At 35.3% G+C, this 21460-nt stretch overlaps 1 protein-coding gene across 1 annotated transcript in view; it reads right to left on the bottom strand.

The window, feature by feature from the left end:
• The window catches only part of KMT2E (lysine methyltransferase 2E (inactive)), a 99815-nt gene that overhangs the window by 10641 nt on the left and 67714 nt on the right, over window positions 1-21460 (bottom strand). The window contains 8 exon segments of the mRNA XM_036862843.1: window positions 3126-3434; window positions 3766-3930; window positions 13551-13649; window positions 14592-14856; window positions 18301-18410; window positions 19429-19546; window positions 20897-21027; window positions 21146-21376. Of these exon segments, the coding sequence (XP_036718738.1) occupies window positions 3126-3434; window positions 3766-3930; window positions 13551-13649; window positions 14592-14856; window positions 18301-18410; window positions 19429-19546; window positions 20897-21027; window positions 21146-21376 (1428 nt within the window).

The following is a 21460-nucleotide window of genomic DNA, read 5'->3' as shown; positions in this document are numbered from 1 at the left end:
TGGCATATTATCTAAAATGAGAGATTTAAATCATTCATGTATTGATGTCTAAAAAGTCAATATAAGTCATTCTGCATTTCGTTGGTTATCTACACTTATTACTAAAATTTTTTACACAATAATACTTTGTAGGAACAAAACACATGATAGTTTTTATAAAACAGTAAAAATCTAGGAGACCTCAGTACTATCTTAAAAACACAGACACTAAACTGCTTCTATATTATGTGTAAAATGTTTAGTTCGTCAGACTTTAGGCAGTGTTTTTCTACTCTGGCTGCCCATCAGAATCTCCAGATGAGGCCAGTGCATATAATTTTTTTTTTTTTTTTTAAAGCTGTCGGCATTGACAATCACTAATGATTTAAGGGGTTTGAAATCTCTAAGTTCCCATGCTTTGAAAATTCACATAATCCCTTTCTTCATTCTGTTTATTTTTTTGGATCTACAGTGTACATAGTTCAGTCTTTACTGGCTATATGAATATACCTGATCCTAAAGTTAACTGATACTCACCTTTTTCTTTTTTAAAAACTATTTAGTAAAGTTCAGATGTAATGGGTATGGAAATAAGGATTACATTTCTCAGCTCAAGCACTTTCTTTGCTGTGTGGGCATTTAGTATCTTTTCTACCTAGTTATCAATTATACTCCTTTTATTTTTATTATAAATGTTAATTTGTAGAATATGTAGAAAAAACTAGTGTAATGTATTTACACATACATTCTCACAATACACATACAGAAATACATACATTAAAAAATAGTCTACCCACATCCTGTCTTCTAGAGATAATCACTATAAGCATTTTGGCATCTTTTCTTTTCCTTCCTTTTTTCAATGTACGAAACTTCCTTTCTAGGACAAGCACACAGTGGGGCTAAAGCACTTGGGAGTCTGCAACAGACTGCCCTGGTGTGAATCCTGGCTTTGCCACTAGCGTAAGCTCAAGCAAGTTACATAACTTTCTACATCTCAATCCTGATCTATAAAAGAAAGGGTCACTGAGAGAAACTAGCTCTAACAAATAGTGGTTATTGTAAGGATTACAAGAGTTAAATAACCAAAGCTCTTCACAGAGTATCTGGCACAGAATAAGTGCTATGTATGAAACTGAAGAAGGCCTTTACATTATAGGAAATCATGATAATTTGGTACTCTGTCAAACAGTAATGTTTAAAATAACAGTATATATCATATGCAAAACCTGTGGGAAAAAGACTTTTTTTTTTTTTTTTAGAGAATCTGGATACAGGAACCTATATCTCAAGACCAGGGAATTAAATCTATAGTGCCACAATAGTTTAGTCATTTAATAATTAAAGGGCAGGGACTACGTCATATATGTAATCAAGAAAGCAGCCTTTTTTTGTTTTCCTGCACTGTGCAGCTTGTGGAATGTTGGTTCCCAGACCAGGGATTGAACCCACGCCCTCGGCAGTGAAAGTGCAGAGTCTTAACCACTGACCGCCAGGGAATTCCCAAAAGTAGCTTTTCTTTTAAACATGAATCTTTTCTTTCTCACTAATCCAAATTATGAAGAAAATCTGCAGCTACTTTTTGTCCTCCCAAAGTGGGCAAAAGTAAACTGCTCACTGTTAAAATCAAGTACTAGCTTGCTTGTTCAGGATCCAAGGTGCAAAGGTGAGCACAGACTTCAAATTAGAGCTGTGTTTAGATCGTCTCTATCTAATCTTCTGATTCGCCACTGAAGTATCCCAGGTTCCTCCTAGATATTTACGAAATATACTTCTCATGGTTTCACAGTACCTACAAACTATACTGAATTTGGTAAGAACAAAGACCAGATAAAGTGGGTTTCAAAGTATTTTGTTGTAAAAGGGTGTGAGAAGGATCCATTTATGATCTGCCCCACTGCCCAAAGAGCCTAAGGATTGCACTTTGGTATCTCTGCTCCAATCTGCTGTACTCAGAATAGGAGAAAAACAAAGCTTCATAATGGTGTTCTGTATTTCTGGCCTTCCTGTAAAGCTCAGGTTGGTTTATCTCAGTGATTGTTTACCACAATTGCTTCATTAAATCTGACAGTAGTTTTTGAAAGATTTTTATTAATAAATTGATCTAAAACTACCCTTCCTGAAACCCTCCTACACTGTTGGTGGGAATGTAAATTGTTACAGCCACTATGGAGAACAGTATGGAGGTTCCTTAAAAAACTAAAAATAGAGCTACCATATGATCTGGTAATCCCACTCCTGGGCATATATCCGGAGAAAACTGTAATCCGAAAGGATACATGCACCCCAAAGTTCACTGCAGCAGGACCTAGAGATGATCATACTAAGTGAAGTAAGTCAGAGAAAGACAAATATCATATGATAGCACTCGTGGAATCTAATTTTTTAAAAAAAGAAACAAATGAACTTATTTACAAAACAGAAACAGACTTACAGGTTACCAAAGGGGAAGCAGGGTGGGGGGGGGGGGGATAAATCAGAAGCTTGGGATGAACACATACACACTACTATATATAAGATAACCAACAAGGACCTACTGTATAGCACAGGGAACTCAATATTCTGTGATAAGCTATATGAGAAAAGAATCTAAAAAAGAATGCATGTATGCATGTGTATAACTGACTCACTTTGCTGTATACCTGAAACTAACACAACATTGTAAATCAACTACACTCCAATAAAATTAAAATGAAACTACCCTTCCTTATAAATTTTCACATCCTACTACATTCTATGGAAATCAACAATTACTTCACATTTAATTCTTGTAATCTACCTTTCCCATGAAATTTATAAAAACTACAAAGAATAAAGAAAGGATAACACATCTCAAACTACTTGTTTCTGAGAAGTGTAGTTTAAGTACATAAAGTAGGCAAAATTAAATCATTAGAAATCAGAATTGCAATACTACAAGGAAGCCTTGATATACTGGATATTTTAATGATGCAAACATTTCTATTAACTGATTTTACAGTTTTGCAATTCTCATTCTTAGTTTAAAACTTTGCTAGTATAAAAACTATGACTCTTTATCACTCTTCTTTATGAGACGTTATAGATTGAAGTCCTAAAACATAAATATATTTAACATAATAAGACATTTGTTAAAAAACAGTTCTTACATTCATTAAGAATCATACCTTTTTTGTTTTGGGATACTTTGTTGGACATTTATTAAGTGCTGGAACTTCAGTTTCAGTAATTATTTCTGCTAGTGCAGTTTCAGTTTCTGGTTCTATTGCAAGTACAGTATTTTCAGTATCATTTTGTTGTGAAGTAACTTCTATATCAGGAGAAGATGGTTGGATATCTGAACACATGCTGACAGTTCTGTGTCTCCGACGCTGCTGTCCGATGTGAGTCCTACTCCGAGAAAAACTTTTTCTCTGTTTAGTTCTATTTACTTTGGCAGGAGTTGGCTTGCTAGCAGTTTCTTCTTTTGCTTGTTCCTAATTCAAAAGAGAATGGAACTTTTAATACAATGTTTATATAACTTAGTAGTTGAAATATAATGGCATCAATCTGCTTCAGAAGCTAACTGCCCCAAATTTCTTTATGAATTCTGATATATATTAAATTGACATAATTAAAAATTTTCTTACTCTCAAAAACAAAGCAAGTAGAGTCTCATAGCTGAAGTCTAAATTCTCATAGGATTTGAAAAATGCTATTGAAAAGCTAGTATCACATCAAAAATTCTTTATAGATGTAATTAAATTGTGGAAATTTTATTGGAAAGTGGTTAAGTGTGAAAATAAAACTAGACCTGAATAATAATACCTGAATAACTTCAGCATCACTGACAATCTGCGCATCTTTACATTCAGTTTTAACTTCAGTTTTGGCAGTGCTGATCCTTTCCAAAGCTTGTTCTCTTCTTTTCTCTCTTTTTTCAAGTCTGGCAAAAGCTTGCAGAATTGCTTCCATTTTCCTTTCTTCTCTTGTCTACAAAATTTAAAGTAACGTAATAAATACTGCTCTGAAGTAAAATTCAAAAGTCCAAATGTTCATGGCAAATTAAAAAAAAATTTCTATGATGGTGTTAGCAAAACACCTCTTTTGATGGTAGATACGGGATTAAAAACATTTATATTCATTTGAGATCTTTGAGAATCCCAAACATCTCGGTAAACCCTGTCATTACAAATATATTTCAATGAAAGGAATGTTTGGATGATTGTATGTCAATGATAAAGGTAACGCAAAACCAAAAAAAGACTCAAGAACGACCCTGCTTTATCAAACCAAAAATCTTTTTTTCTCAATAATACATTAGGCAGCCTTTTAAAAATAAGATCAAAGTTCCTAAGGTAATATGTTGAAAAGGTTAAATCCATATAAATGTAAGGAGTGAATATACTGACATGTCATAGCAGGATATTGTGGGGTGAAGTCCTGGGTTTAAATCATGATGCTACCAGTCATTTACTATCTCTGTGACCCTAGGCAGTGTAACAACCCTAGTTATTAACCTTTTGAGCGTCTTATAAAATGTGGGTAACAATATTTACACTTCACAGAATTGTTAATGAGTTCAAATATAAAATATCTGTGTTTTCCAACCTTACTTGGAAAATGGTAGGCATTTCTTAGGCGTTATTATTTCTACTTTGGCTCTCTTGCCCTCCATTGTAATTGTTATAAGGCATTCCTCTATCTTCTGCTCTTCCCGTCTACACTGACAGTTCAAGGCAGAGACCGGAAAACAGCAAGAGTTCCTTTGAGCGTCAGTTCTCTTTGGAGAGAGAACATTAAAAGCAAGACCCAGAGCCTTGGCCAGGGGGCCTGGCAAATGCTTCAGGTTTCAACCAGATACAGGAAGCATGTCCATCAACTGTCCGGTTCTCCAAATGGAAAGAACCAGGTCCTGAGGCTCAGATCCATTCGTTTTTCTTCCTTTATTGTCATCGATGTGGGAAAGAAAGATCAGTAACTCAAGGTCTGGCTGCATGGTCTTCTCAATATCAGAGCTTTAGAGTTCGAGTAATTATCAGCAGAGATTCAAGCATTAAGACACCTACACTATGAAAACTATTACTTACTCTTTCCTATATTTTTTTTCTTTCATTGTTCCACTAGGTGAGGGAAATATGTAAACAGAACTCTTCTGAGAACTTTATAATTAGTGAAAACAAACTACCATACTGCAAATGTGTCAGTCTTATAAAATGTGTTATCCTCACCCTCTTTATTTTACAGGTAAGGAAACTGAGATCCAAAGAGGTAAGATTACTTGTTCATGGACACATATTTGCGTCTTAGCTTTCTTGGTCTGGGATGGCTAATAAGACACTAAAATAAAGAACATAGGCAAAAGATGATCTCTTTACTGGAACTGGAACTTTTAAAGCCAAATTCTTTCCTTAGATAATTCATGTTTCTGGTCTTATAAATCACTTTACTCGACCCCCTTTCATTTATGGCTCTCTATAAAAATCCTGTCTCAATACATTAGGGCTTTTCTAAACCCCTAAATTTAGAAGTCTGGAGTAACTAAAAAATATGATTTTCATTAATTGCTTCACCTGTGGAACGGGGGTGGGTAGAAAGAGAAGGGGTTCATTATTGTGCTTATAAATTTAAAAATAAATCTGGGAAAAGTACATTTTTCCAAAAGAAACAAACTTGTCTTAGCAAGAATCATTTTATGTATAAAATAAATTTACCCACGGGCCAGGCACCCAAAGGAGATATTTTCTATGTCATGATTATCCAAGGTTTCCTAAGATAAATACGAATTTATGCCAAAAGAAGTTTCCTTGACATGGTCCATTATTCACTTGTTTTAGATAGAGTAAGGGTCAGAGATAAAATTACTTGATGTAAAGACAAAATTAATTCATTTAAAAATTGAACTCCCTTGGTAAACAATGCAGCTAATGGATAGTCAAAGCAAAATCCTTTATTTCGAGATGACTCGATCTTTTTGAGCTGGTCAGGATCTTAAAAATAATCTAGTACTACACTGCTGAAGAAACCAGAGCCCACGTGTATTAAGTGAATCACTCAAAGGCGAGCCATAATTATTATCCAAGTTTCCAGGCTCCTGATTTGTTCTTCTTTCCAATTACCAAACACTGACACACTACATAATGCAAAATAAAGCATAACTCTTCCTACATTTACTACAACTATTAACTGAAAGCACTAAACAGGTATCCTAATAGCTTTAACTCAGCTTCATCTTAAAACACACACTTTTTAGAAAATGTAAACATGCTTTTGATTATGTGAAGGAAAAAAAAAAACATTAGTTACTAATCTACTTTTATTTTAAATTCCTTAAGGTTCATATGTCATTCAGCTTTTATATTCACCAGTGTATTCTTTGACATACACAACCAGATATACAGTATGTAATGACTGAAAATTTACCACCGACTTTATAGATCTGATAAATAAGTTTTATATAAGAGATAACTTGAGATAACTATAGCTGATTGTGCAGGGGACTAGAGAAATTAGGAGTCTTAATTAGCCCCAGCAGACTGTCCATAGCCCCTGACATCTGAGCTGGATGTAGTTTAGATGATACTTGTCACATAAGGCTACCACCAGGACCTGCACGTTTCATTATCATGACTCATTCCAAGCCACTGACTGTTCAGACCTCAAAAGTCATTTTTACTCTCTATGAGCTTGGCAACTGATAGACCCTGATACAGAATTAGAATCAGACAGGGTTGACTTTTGACACACTGTTGTTAATGCTCGAGTATGGGGTGCTGAACTAAAAAAACTGTGAGAGATCTCTGATGAGATCTACAGATTGCTTTTATGACATTTTTCAGTTTATGGCTTTACAGTAACACACAAGAGTACAGTAATTTTCTGTAAGCAGAAAGTCTGCTTAATAATATCCCTTTATAGGATTTTATCACTTGAGGAGTGGGTACAGTGAGAATTTTTATTACAATTTTGTGCTTCAATGTATAAACACACTGGAACACAAATTTAACTTGAAATCATGTCACCTTGTACTTGGAAGAGACTATGGAGATCTTCTTGTATGAGCCCCTATTCAGTAAATGGTGAGGGACTTCCCTGGTGGCACAGTTGTTAAGAATCCACCTGCCAATGCAGGAGACACGGGTTCGAGCTCTGGTCCGGGAAGATCCCACATGCCGCAGAGGAACTAAGCCCGCGAGCCACAACTACTGAAGCCCCTACACCGCAAGGAAGAATAGCCCCCACTCGCAGCAACTAGAGAAAGCCTGCGCACAGCAACAAAGACCCAACGCAGCCAAAGATAAATAAATGTATATTAAAAAAAAATGGTGGGGCTTCCCTGGTGGCGCAGTGGTTGAGAGTCTGCCTGCCAATGCAGGGGACACGGGTTCGAGCCCTGGTCTGGGAAGATCCCACATGCCACGGAGCGGCTGGGCCCGTGAGCCACAACTACTGAGCCTGCGCGTCTGGAGCCTGTGCTCCGCATCAAGAGAGGCCGCGACAGTGAGAGGCCCGCACACCGCGATGAAGAGTGGCCCCCGCTTGCCACAACTAGAGAAAGCCCTCGCAGAGAAACGAAGACCCAACACAGTCATAAATAAAATAAATAAGTAAATAAAAAAAAAAAAAGAACGTGAATTAAAAAAAAAAAAAAAAAAAAAAAAATGGTGAAAACCTAAGGTCCATATAGTTCAAGGACTACATAATAAAGAACACGAATTAAAGTTTTATACAATATCACAACTGAAAAAATAAACTAAACTGACTAAATTGTTAGAATTCATCCCAATTAGAGATATTTGGTAATTTGAAGCTGAGTGAAAATAAGCTTATGTACTCTGGATGCCTTACAGTGGCTTTAGAAGGAGATTTGCTAGTAGTAGGATGTAAGAATTGAGAAGGAAACAAAATGAAGACATTTAGGTATTTTGTGATTTCCTTTTATTTATTTATTTATTTTACCTTACTACCAAGTAGGAAGTGGCTCTTAAAAACAAAAACAACAAAGTTGCCTTTTAAAGGAAAAGGGAAATGGCAGGGCCAACCTACCGAATTACTCTACTTACAGCCTTGAAATAGAGAAATTAAAAGACTTCTTACTCAACTAACTTCCCTTAACCTTTTGAATAGGAATTTATTAATTTATTAATTTTTAAAAAAATGGTAAGATTACTGCTTACCAATAAAATTGTTCCAAAAGAGTAAGTATCTCCATTTCTTCTCTACCACATCATGATTTAGTTTAACTTCATAGTACTCTTTCCTGTTTGATGTTTGTTTTCCCTTCCACCCCATCCTCCATGAAAGCTGCTCCAGAACAGGGACCTTGCCTTCTTTTGTTCACCCAGTACTTTAAATGGTGCTCAGCATATAACAAACACCCAAATTTTTAAGTGAATAAGAATTGTGTATACATTATATAAACCATGTATATCACTGTAATTTGAAGGTATGTAATGAAGTCTTTAAACAAGATTTTGGAAATCTTGAATTTACTACAAGGCAGCTGAAGCTGAATATCCTCATTTTGTTCGAACAGACAACCTATAAAAATAAACGGGTTCCTTTTTGCTAGTCAATACTACGATTAATTACCCATTAATTATTCATATTGGGAAAAACAATTCCTAAACACTGTGATGAGAGAAAATGGGACTTTAGAAAATTAAAACTAGTAATCAACATTAACTTAATCATGCTCTGAGGAGAGAAAAGTAAGATGGACAATACATGTCAGATGACTTTTCTGGCAAATTTACCCTCCCTGTAGTTTACTATTATTAAAAATCCTTTTGCATCTTCTAAAGTGATCTTCTAAATCAAGTCACTTCCTAGAGACATTAGTAAGAGCATGGATTCTGTATAGTAGTGTTTTCTCAGAGTGTGTTTTTTCTATGGAATAAAAATCTGCAGGATATCAAAGGTGTCACTACAAAAAAACAAGTTGCAAGGACGTACAAGTTGAGGAAATGCTGACAATTTCTCAAGAGGTTTCAAACACACCATGTATACTGGAAATCTCGAAGTTGGGGACAAGGTATACTGTTTACTAAAGTCAACTGGCCACAAAGCTCTCTCTTTCACAAAACATCTTAAATTAGAGTTCCATGGAATACTTTCTGACGTGAAGGATCAAGGCTGAGAAAATTGTGGAGAATCCTGCATCCTGCCTGGACGATAAGCTTCATTTAGTTCACACTCATGGGCCTATCTATAGCTTTCCTCAAACGGTTGCCAGGAACATCTAATAAGCTCAATTATAGACCACCTACTTTTATAAAAGCCAGACCTTTTTTTTTCCCCTAGAAGCTAGGGCTAAGGCAATGAGCCCTACAAATCCTTGCCCTTATGTAGTTTACATTCTAGTGATATACAGTTAATTCTAGATTGTCCTAGATGCTTGACACGTTTAAGAAACTCATACCTAGGTGACTGACTATCCCTTCATATCCTTCTGTCGGTCTCAAATTTCTATCCTCCATGTGAAGACCACCTGAACCACCTTCCACGGACTCCAGTTTAAGCAATCTGACTATAATAGGCCATCAAATATTACCAAGACTATATTCCCAAAGTAGTCTTTCCGTAAGGCTGTGGAAAATTATTTTGAAAATATAATATTAAAAGATACTACAAAGGAGGTTCTTTTCATTTCATTATAAATGGGGTGGAGGAGGGGAAGCAAGCCTCCTTTTGAATTTAAATCTGTCTAAGGTTTTATATTTTTAATCAATCACCTGTTCATCAAAACAAGGTGAGCTTCCCAATATCTAACCCCTTCTGTACACTTAACCTCTGACAAGGTTATGGCCACCTAACTTCAACTCAACTACCATGGACCTGGGAGAGTCTACTCAGTAGTACCCCGGTTTTGAAACCAGGTGAGTATAAACAGCCTGCTGTATTTCAACTTACCATATTATTGTATTTCAACCCACTGTATTTCAGCTTAAGATTCTCCCAAGTCAATTCCAACCCACTGCCAAAGAAGTACCTCTTACTGCTAGCTAAAGAGAAAATGTCTAATAACCATCTATTCAGTTCCATACCATTTAGCCACAAGTGAGCTTTTGTAAGGAGAGGACAAAATATAATGGAGGAAAAAGGAAAATGTTAATAAAAGAATGGCTTTCTACCCTGGCCCCCTAATGATTTGCGTATTCTTTCATGAAATCTTCATCATTCAGCATTTCATGTGATCTACAATCAACCAATCTTATTTTCCTATATCCCTCCTCACCCCCCCCCCCAAAAAACAGCCTATAATTCCAGCCAAATGTGATTTATCACATAACTACCTCCAGGCTATTTCCCCTAGAGAAATAACCACCCATTCAATACCACACAATTTAGCCACAAACTAATCTGCACTTGTTTAAACATCATAAGGTAATCGTAAATTCTACCTAGTTCATGAAATGGCCTCTGATCCTTCCAGCTATAAGTTACCTATCATATATCTCCTTTACCACACTTCCTGCTGCATTGTAACTATTTTCTAAATGCCCTTGAAGGCAGAGACATTATCTTCCACTCTCAACAAAAAAAGCAAAGTAGCAACCAAATTACATAAATCACTGGTGCTATTTTTGGAGACTGAGCAATATGCTAATATTAGGTTGTATATGGAATTGCCATTTGTGTAGGTAAAAACTATCAAATCAACAATTTCATATGGTTCAAGCTATACTACAAAAGGACGGGCTGAAGTATATCTGAATTTGGACATTACATGGTACTTATCTGGGAGGAAAGTCTGACTCTATATTTCAATCTCATAGATACACATGAGAACTGGTATCTCCTATTATAATGCTTTAAAGTCTGTCCTGTCACAGGAGAAAATTTAAATCAGTTTGACCTAAGTTTCTCAGGAGTTGACCTATCTTTCCAATTACTGATGTTAACATAGCCAATATAAAAGGCAAACACTGGAATAGTAAAGGCTGATGAGTATTTAAACTTTTCAAAACAAAATATTTCAATCCACAAATACTAATACCTTGGGGAGTGGGAGGGGGCCATACCAACTGCTTAAGAATTCTAAGATGCATGCTTTTGCATTCTAGTCATTTGAGTATAGCAAAAATTCTATAATTAAAACATCAAGGCAAACATAGCAATTACAACTAACAACATTACAGTGACTTTGAAGGCTACAGGTTAAGGAGCCAAGGATTTTTAAATACTTATTTCAAAAGGGAACCCCCGTACACTGTTGGTGGGAATGTAAATTGGTGCAGTCACTAAGGAAAACAGTATGGTGGTTCCTCAAAAAATTAAAAATAGGATCCAGCAATTCCACTTCTCAGTCTGTAAAGAAAACCACTAATTTGAAAACATACATGTACCCCAATGTTCACAGCAGCATTATTTATAATTGCCAAGATATGGCAGCAACCTAAGTGTCCATCAACAGATGAATGGATAAAGATGTGACCGATACACATATATATGTGTGTGTGTGTGTGTATATATGACACACACACACACAATGGACTACTTACTCAGCCATAAAAAAATGAAATTTTGCCATTTGCAGCAACATGGATGTGGAAGGCATTATGCTAAGTGAAATAAGTCAGAGAAAGACAAATACTGTATGATATCTCTTATATGTGGAATCTAAAAAATACAACTAGTGAATAAGAAAAAAGAAGCAGACTCACAGATATAGATAAACTAGTGGTTACCAGTGGGGAGAGGGAGGGGGGGAGGGGAAATATAGGGGTAGCAGATTAAGAGGTACAAACTACTAGGTATAAAATAAGCTACAAGGATATATTGTACAGCACAGGGAATACAGCCAATATTTTTTAATAACTATAAATGGAGTATAACCTTTAAAAACTGTGAATCACTATTGTACGCCTGTAACTTATACAATATTGTACATCAACAATACTTGAATAAAAAATATTTCATATCCCTTCAAAATACCAAATTCTAAATACGTTTGTTTATTCCTATGAAAAATACTCAGCTGCACAGCCACCTTAGTGGCATATATTAAAATGAATATGCTAAAACAGATATAAAAACATGAAGTATTCATTTATATTAATATAGCATACTAGTAGACAAAATCTGGACAAAACCGGATTCGCAAGTACGCCTTTTTGTCTACCTATCCAAAGTTCCATCATGTCCAACAAAAAGGCATTTCTCTTTCCTTCTGCGATCTCAAAATGAGGATGTTCTAAGCTCCACTAACTTCCTCAGCACTGAAAGAAGGAAGTATTTTAAAAGTAGCCCCAGAGTCATATAACAAACCTCCAGGTTTGAGGGTTTTTTTCCTCTCATTTCTCTCCCCCCAAAAGCATTGTTATAGCCCTTAAAGCCGTATTTGTATCAGATGCATGCCTCATACAGAAACCAATCATACCCTAAAGTGATCTTCTAAAACTTTCTGCAGGATTATTGCAAAGACAAGGCTGTGGCAATTGTGGAATGAACAGGCCAATATTGAACGTCTAGTCAAGAAAGGGCCATAGGTAATTTGGGTAGGTACCGGTAATTTATTAGATGTAACCCAATCTTGAAAAAGGTTCAAGATAATTCCTTTAGGTAGAGGAAGAACTCCTTTTTCTTTATAAGCAACCTCCTCCAATATTTTCCCCTATATTTGTTTTTCTTCTCTCCTATTCCTAACACTACCCTGTCCCATCAGAGCAGTGCTTCCGAAATCCTGAGGCTGTGAAACAGTTCTGCATTGCTTTTGCAATTTTGAACATCAACAATACATCAGTGTTAGAGGAATGACCATCAAGGCAATAAGATAGAGTTACATTTAAGCAGGCCTACAATGACCAAAATCCAAAGATCCTACCGCTAAGTATATGACACCTGAGATTCCATGAAATACAACAGAAAATCACTAAAACAGGAAACAAGGGAGCATATAAAATAAAGGGGAGTGGGGAAAACCCGTACTAAGATCATCAGTTGGTATATAAAGTCATTTTCAAATCTTAAGGCAAACTATATCATAATATCTTGTTAACTGGCCTAGACATTGTATCAATTGCTAAATTACCATGGATTTTTAAGAAAATATCTTGTCCTAGTTTTTATACAGGTTAAGATATTTCAAATAAATAGTACAAGGAGTATAAATGCTAAACTTATTTTAATGAAAACCTTATTTTATGATAGCAGTATGAGATGCAAAAATAGCAGCTGCCAAACAGTGGGTTTTCTTCTTTTTTGCATAAGCCATTTATTTAGTGCTATTATAAGCTTTAAAATTCCATTTTTGTTTTATATTTAAATTATAAAGAGAAAGGATACATTTAGTTAATGAAAAACATTTTGAACAGTAATTCTGGCATTAAAATTTATTAATAGTACTCTGCTTCAAAAATGTTAAAAAATTATTTCTTAAATGTCAGAAATTCTAAATTGTCTAATGAATACAGTGAAAATACAAAAGATTAGTGGAAGTTACTTGAATGGTAATGACAAAGCCAAATAGAAATGCTCAGTGACACATCATGTTTGCTAACTTCAAAGAACAGGGTAAAGGCCCTCCTAAAGGCAGCAGCAAGTATTTTGGGAAGAGCAGTGTCACTAAACCCAAGTGACAGCATGAAGCTGCTACTGGCCTTCCAACTTACCATCTTCCTTCTCCTTTCTGCAATCTGTTCCTCTGACTCCATTTCTACTTCATTGCTAATGGGAGTTTTTTCTTCTATATCATCAATAAAATCTGGTTCCTGAAAGATGGAAATGATGGCTTTATAGAAAGTACTACTCCATCTAGAAACTAGAGGCACAGAACCATGTATTTTAAATGTCTTTCAACCAGAATTAATTAAACATAAAAATTACAATAGTACTTAAATCCATTTCAGAAACTTAAAACTGGTTCCTAATTCAGGAAACTTTTCAAAATCATGCAATCAAATAATTTTGTTTCTCGAAGCTCTAGTCAATAATGTTCTTTATCAATAGAGTCCACAAAGCCTTAAGTTTATATTCTTACCAACACATAAACATATAAATTATTTCACAAAACCCAGTGCCTACAAATACCAAGTGCTTAATAAAAGTTTGTTCAATTTAACACTTAAGGGAAACTATCCTTAGAAGACAAGACAATGGAGACGAATAAAAGCTTACTTAATCTTCACATTTAAAAGGTCCCTCCTAACTAACTTCCATTTGTTTAGAGAGCATATAACAAAATACTTCCTGGTGAAGCAGAAGTACAGGCCAAACTCTTTCCCCAAATTTATCTTACGTGTTTTTAAAAGAACTTCCTCTCAAAAATCTTATGTCACCCCTATAGAATTGATTTCATTATGTCCCAAATATTAAAGGAAAGGAATCATATGGCTTAAGACTTTAAATAAGAACACTTATTATAAACATAAGGACAGTGCCATCTGGAAGAATTTTTTTAATTACCCAGTTTTAGGAAAATCTTGTATTCAATTCTACAAGGATTTGCTGGGTGAGCTGTTTCTTAAAAGTTTAACAAATGTTGTACAAATTCTAGCAGAACCCGTATTTTACATTTATAAGTACTTCATTAAATAACAGAAAGGACTTAAAAAGTTTAAGCCATTTTATATAAAAAAGGGGATAAAATATGACAAATTAATTTTCTTCTGTTAACTTCTTTCATCAAGAATCAGTAGAGCATAGTTCAGTACCTGATTATTTGATACTGATAGTCTCAGTGGAGAAAGCTTTCTCTGTTTAGTTTCCGGGCTCTTCATTTTGTTCGCTGTCCCTTCACAATCCAAAGTAATATTCTGATTTTGGGTATCTTTTTCTTTTGAAATATCCTTTTCTTTTTTTCCTTTCTTCCTTCTGGTCTCATAACCACTATTGATGTTTTCCGTGGATTCAGAACTACGTTTCAGAACAGGGCACTCTGGATTTTCTTTGAGGCATGCACAATCCACCTTGTACTTACTGGGAAGAAAACCAGTTAAATATTTGTTCAAGATATAGACTGTAATATTTTCTAATCCATTTTAAGCTACACCTCCACAAAACTGTATGCTATTACTAATTATAAGCAATCGTTTTCGCTAATTTTCATTCCTTGTAACTATGACAAAATAAATTTTCTCATAAAAACAATATAATAATTAGAAGTTGATTTCTGACCAGAGATTGGGCCCTCAATCATAAGGATAACCAGTGATGGGTTACAGAAGGAAAAAAACCCAATAAATTAAAACTGAGTCTTTTTTTTTTTTTTTTAAATTGAAGTATAGCTTTTTAAAAAATTTTATTTATTTATTTATTTATTTATTTTTGGCTGTGTTGGGTCTTCGTTTCTGTGCAAGGGCTTTCTCTAGTTGTGGCAAGCGGGGGCCACTCTCCATCGCGGTGCGCGGGCCTCTCACTGTCGCGGCCTCTCTTATTGCAGAGCACAGGCTCCAGACGCGCAGGCTCAGTAGTTGTGGCTCACGGGCCTAGTTGCTCCGCGGCATGTCGGATCTTCCCAGACCAGGGCTCGAATCCGCGTCCCCTGCATTGGCAGGCGGATTCCCAACCACTGCGCCACCAGGGAAGCCCAAAACTGAGTCTTTTTAAGTCAAATGATACCATGGCTTATATTAAGGCAAAAACCCCAGGTTACCTCAGAGTGCTATAAAGTGTATATGCAGAATATGATAAAATACTCTAAATCTGACCTAAATAAAAAATGCTAGGTACAATAAATACCAAACCTTACACTTTAAGGAATGATTTCAATAACCAGGGTCCTTATGTCTTATACTTTAAGGAATGATTTCAATAACCAGGGTTCTTTAAAAAGCTACCTTGAAAAAACTGAATGTCATGTTTGCTTTTGCCCTTAGGTATTCCCTCTTCCAAATAAACGGAAGCTTGAAAAATAACTGCACTACCTCTCATCTTCACAGTAGTGATAATTATTACTTCCATTTTACAGATGAGATTAAAGCTCAGAGGGTCAGTATCTTGTCCAAAGTCACACATTAAGTGGTAGGGATGACCTTCAAATACAGGTCTGAGTCCAAAGCCCACACTTTTCAGCTCTTCAGTATTTCTGAACTCTCTGCCCTCTTGTCTACCACCAAGAGTCAGTTCATCTCTAGGATACAGGCTGAATGCCCAAACCAGAGTTAAACAATAATGGAAGACTCCCACTCTGCATGTTTTGAGTAGTTTAATGTTTGTTCATAATAAAAAATAATTTACTTTTCCAAGTTTCTAATACTCCTAACTCATTCACTTTCAACACTGGTAGAAAGCTACAAGTCAAACTGTCTAATTCTGTGAATTAGGGGTAGAACTCGAACACCATGGTCTACCCCTCACCCCTCCAAATCAGGCAGTAATAGAAACTAGCTGGAAACTTTTTCTAGATATTTTCTTTGATTTTAGGATAACAGAATTGCAAATAATAATGATGACAACTGCTAATATTTATTCAGCACTTATTTTGTATCAAGAACGGTTTTAAACCCTTTACATGTGTTAACTCAATCTTCAAAATATTCCTGTTAGGTGAGTATTATTTTTCTCATATTATAATGAGGTAATGAGGCAGAGAGAGATGATGAAATTGGTCCAAGGTTACATAACTAATATAAGTGACCGAGCTAGGATTTGAAACCAGAGAGTCAGATTATAAAAAGCTTATATTTTTAACCACTGTGGGAAATAGTCTCCCAAAGCAATGAGCAAAGAGCTATTATGCTCAATTTTCCACCTTGGTGGGGGGGCGGAGAAAGAGCTAAAAAGGAAACACTTTAGTTATCAGGATAAATCTGACTCCAACAATCAAGTAGAGATGCATATACTGAAGGAAGAGGGATTTCACTGACAGAAAACATAATGGACATTAAAAATGTCTGCATGTAAAATGGATACCACACAAACTTTTAAAAATAAAATACAGGAGGATATGAACTGAAATCCTTATAACCCAAAAGATTATAGAATATATAAAGAAGTGCCTCCACCTACATCGGTTTAAAAAAAAAAGACTACCCAGCAGAAAAATGAACAGATGATGAGACAAGTCATAAGAGAGGAAATCCAAATGACAAATGAATATATAAAAGGATCTTTGGGCTCTTAAAATAATCATGGAAAATGGTAATTACAAATATAAAAAGATACTATCTCACACAGATTAACATCGATTTTTAAAGTACAGTAAAGAAGTGTTGCAAGGAAGTAAAGCTATGGGAGTATAAACTGGTCATTCACCCGCATCTGGTAAAAACTGAGGCTGTACACATTCTACCACCCAGCAATTCCACCTCTAGGTCCCTATCATGGAGAGAACATGTACACATGCAGCATTTTTTGTAAATCTAAAGGTCCACCAACAGTGGAATGGATAAATGCCATCAGCAGTGAAAATAAATGAATTAGAGCTACACATAACAAAAGAACTGAATCTCACAAAAGAATGAGAAAAGATGAATGCAAAATAATACAGATTATAATTTCCATAAATTTTTAAAATATACAAAACTACTCAATACTATTTAGGGACATCTACAGACAGAGTAAAAATGTTAAACTCATAAAAATGTTAAACTCACCAAATTAAAGATGGCAGTTATCTCTGGTAAAAGACAAAGGATAGATGCAATCTGGCTGCTAAACATATGGGCCTTTAATGGATAATGTTTTGCTTCTTAATTTGGAATGAGGCACATGGACTTTTTTTTTTTTTTTGGCCGCACGGTTCATAGGATCTCAGTTCCCTGACCACGGATTGAACTCAGGCCACAGAAGTGAAAGCACGGAGTCCTAACCAGCAGGCCACCAGGGAACTCCCTACATAGACTTTTGTATTACTGTTTTTTACAGTAAAATTTTTAAAATTTAAATTGCAGTTTCTCTACTCAGAATTAACTTTTCTTAGTGTTAATTAACTCTTCTTTAGTGTTTCAGAACAACAGTTCTCAGAATTTCCTCGTACAATCTCCAACAAACCCTTTCAATTTATACTGCAAAGAAACTTTGGCACAACTTCTTTTCTTCTGAGGGGCAATAAGTGAAATTATCCATTTCTACTGATTAACCAAATTAATTGAATGAGTAAAACTGTACACTCTACCTAAAATACAAGAAAGAAAAGAAGGAAAAAATTCTCACATAAACGAGGTCAGTATTGCTCAATTAGGATTACTAATTATTATACTATGAGCATTATATTACAATAATAAGAAAAGTTTGGAAGAGCAAAGCAACCATGCTGTAATGGAAGTTGATATCAGAATGCCTGTTTCCAAGTATTTTTAATTGCCTAGTGGTAAATAAAAATAAAAAGCTAAAGAAGTAATGACAATACCTACATTTTTATAAGGACATTAAGGAATTATTTCAAAACAACAGGTATCATATTTACAGACTTGAACTTACCAATTCCCATAGTCAAAATCAAAGGCAATAGTAATTTCAGTTCCCTTTGGAATACTTTGTATAGAATAAATGTAAAGATGTATGGTTCCATCCTCAATTTCATGCCTCACCTGTTAGTTAAAAGAATAATTTTATATTTCCATAAATAGTTATATATCTCTATAAATTATTTTCTACCTTTAGAAGCATCTCATCTTGCAATTTTGAAAACTATTCTTTTCAAAGTAATTCACAAATACAACATGGAAAATATGCCATTAATTACAAGACTTGTACCTAAATCAGTGGTTATCGACTGGGAAGGAGGTACACATCAATGCAAGTTTGATGCAGGCTCTAGAAGCATCAAGAAGAAAATAACTCTATTTCATCAATTCTATGGTGCATATTTTTTCCCCTTTTAAAATCTGTGAAATTGGGGGTTTTACAAGTGATGGCATCTTTGATTTAATGAAACGCATTAATGGTACAGTTTATAAGTATACAGTTAAAGTATAGTTTAACACTATACTTTTCTGTGATAATACACTGTTCTAGGTACTCTACATGTATTAACTCCTTTAGTCCACATAACATCTTTTTACAGATAAAACTGAAGCACAGACAAGGTTACAAAGCTAGTAAGTCGAAAAGAAGACATGAATCTGTAAGTCTTGCTTCAAAACCTACACTCTTAACTGTAACATTATATAACTAGAAAACATTTATTCTGGTATGTGAAAAACAAAACCAGAAATATTATTTTATACACCACTTCTAAAACATAATTTTATAAAAAATTTTATACTAGCACATATAAAATCTACTTTAGTTTTTCAGCTTTGTCATCTACCTTGATCAAATCAGAGCATATATTTGACTCATAAATAGAGCTTCCAGAATAAACAGAGAAGTCCAGTATTTTCTCTTACAAGTAACATCACAATTTCTTCAATGCTCAAAGTAACTTGAGACCTCACAGCCAGTTATCACCTAAATTTTCGTAATGGAAAGATGTTGGGCAGTATAAAATGCATCAACAACTAAAAACTGGTGGTCTGTTTTAGGCCACCAGACTTTTTTGTGCTTAATACTCAGATTCCACACACTCCCTACCCCTGCCTCCCCAAAGGATTTCTATAAGCTTACCTCTGCATTTGGTGTACAAGAACGCCTAATGAACCGAGCTTCATTCCCAAAAGTCCTTGCATCAACACACATTTCTAGACCATGAAATTTAGAATAGAATAAAACAAAAGGGTATGGTCTACAAAAAAAGAAATGTATTAGAAACTATTAACATTTTGAATTTAAGAAATTTCTGTAAGACTCATTTTAAGTAGGGAGGCCAAGATTTGAATATACGCAGTCTGATACCAGAACCCATTCTTAACCACTAGGCTAATTCATGCTAATAAGATTTTTACCTGCTCCTATAACCTTACCTAAATCAAAGGTAATTAATTCAGGTGGGAATTCAAATTTACAAAGAACGATAAAAAGGGAGTGACTACTGCCGTTACATAAGGATTCATAATGAGATGCCATTAAAGCTCCTATCAGTGCATTTACGTGTTTGGTTTACAGCACTGTTTCAGATCAAATCTGCTAAACGAAAGGGAAAGATTCTTGTATGTCTTTCATAACTTAAGTAACTCAGTTATAAACAATACGACATATTTTAAATAATTATAGTATACAGGCTGAGAATGTTACTTCCCTAGAGATGCAAACATATTTCTAGACCTCAGGGAAGCAATGGCTATCACAAGGTCACATCAATTCCCACCCCCAAAATCACAAGCGATACAAGAGGGCTCCAAAGTCCTTCCGGTATCAAGAAAGTCGGAGTTGAAAGTGGTGACAATAATGTAAGACCAAATCTAACATCCTCTGATAAAAGAAGGACATGGTCACCAGTGGTCTTTGCAGCTTCTAGCAATTATAAGGAATTAGGAAAGGTCCTAGATGGAAAGGGTTCCTTATAATCTCAGGTAATCAGAGTTTTTCATTAATGTCCACCTAAATTGCTACAGTTTATCTTTGAAGTAGATTGTTTTAGGAGTGTCAGCAAGATAGGGGTGGGTAAGAGACTAAGGAATAGGGACTTCCCTGGTGGTGCAGTGGTTAAGAAGCTGCCTGCTAATGCAGGGGACACGGGTTTGATCCCTGGTCCAGGAAGATCCCACATGCCGCGGAGCAACTAAGCCCATGTGCCACAACTGAGCCTGTGCTCTAGAGCCCATGAGCCACAACTACTGAGCCCACGAGCCACAACTACTGAGCCCACGAGCCACAACTACTGAAGCCCTCATGCCTAGAGCCCGTGCTCCGCAAAAAGAGAAGCCACCGCAATGAGACGCCCGCGCATAGCAACAAAGAGTAGCCCCTGCTTGCCACAACTAGAGAAAACCCACACATAGCAATGAAGACCCAACACAGCCAAAAATAAATTAAAAAAAAAGAGACTAAGGAATATATCTGCATCTACAGTTTTAAATATTAAAATAATCTCTTAGAAAACAAAATACACATAAACAATAGCTTTGTGCTTAAAATAGCCAAAAATTCAATACTTAACTAAAGAAAACTAACATGGAGAAATAAATGAATATACCTCTTAAAGAAATATCCATTTGCTTCAAACTGTTCTCTTAACATAAACTTCCCTCTGTATTCAATGATAAGTGCATCAGGAGGCAAATCTTTTGCAGATTTCAGAATTTTCTTATTTTTTTGTATATGGCTCTACAATCAGAGAAAAGTTGAGATTAACTAAAACCAGACTGCTTTCAGTCTAAGTACTTAAGATATACAGTAGAAAAAGGTTTTTGTTTTATCATCTCTTGGCAAATGATATATTTACCTCTACAGGAGGTTTGAAGATCAAATTATTGGTATTCAAATCTGATTTATTTATCTCTTTTTTGTCATTTCCGTTGCCCAGTCTCAGGGCTATTCTTTGTGCCTCCCTCTGAACACCCTCACTATATTGGTTATTATTTGCCTCTTCATATCGATCCATCCATGCTTTGATTTTTGTCTCCCATCCAAAATTTGAACCATCAGATGAAGGATCAATCTCTGGAGCTGAGCCCTAAAATCATAGCAAACTAAGCATTAATATCTGGATTTTAAGTATTTACACACACACACACACACACAAAATATGACAATCTAT

This window comes from Balaenoptera musculus, chromosome 9 (assembly GCF_009873245.2).
Source record: "Balaenoptera musculus isolate JJ_BM4_2016_0621 chromosome 9, mBalMus1.pri.v3, whole genome shotgun sequence".
In the NCBI taxonomy this organism is placed as follows: Eukaryota; Metazoa; Chordata; class Mammalia; order Artiodactyla; family Balaenopteridae; genus Balaenoptera; species Balaenoptera musculus.
The sequence above is the reverse complement of the archived record's forward strand: the minus strand, read 5'-3'. Positions and strand labels throughout refer to the sequence as shown.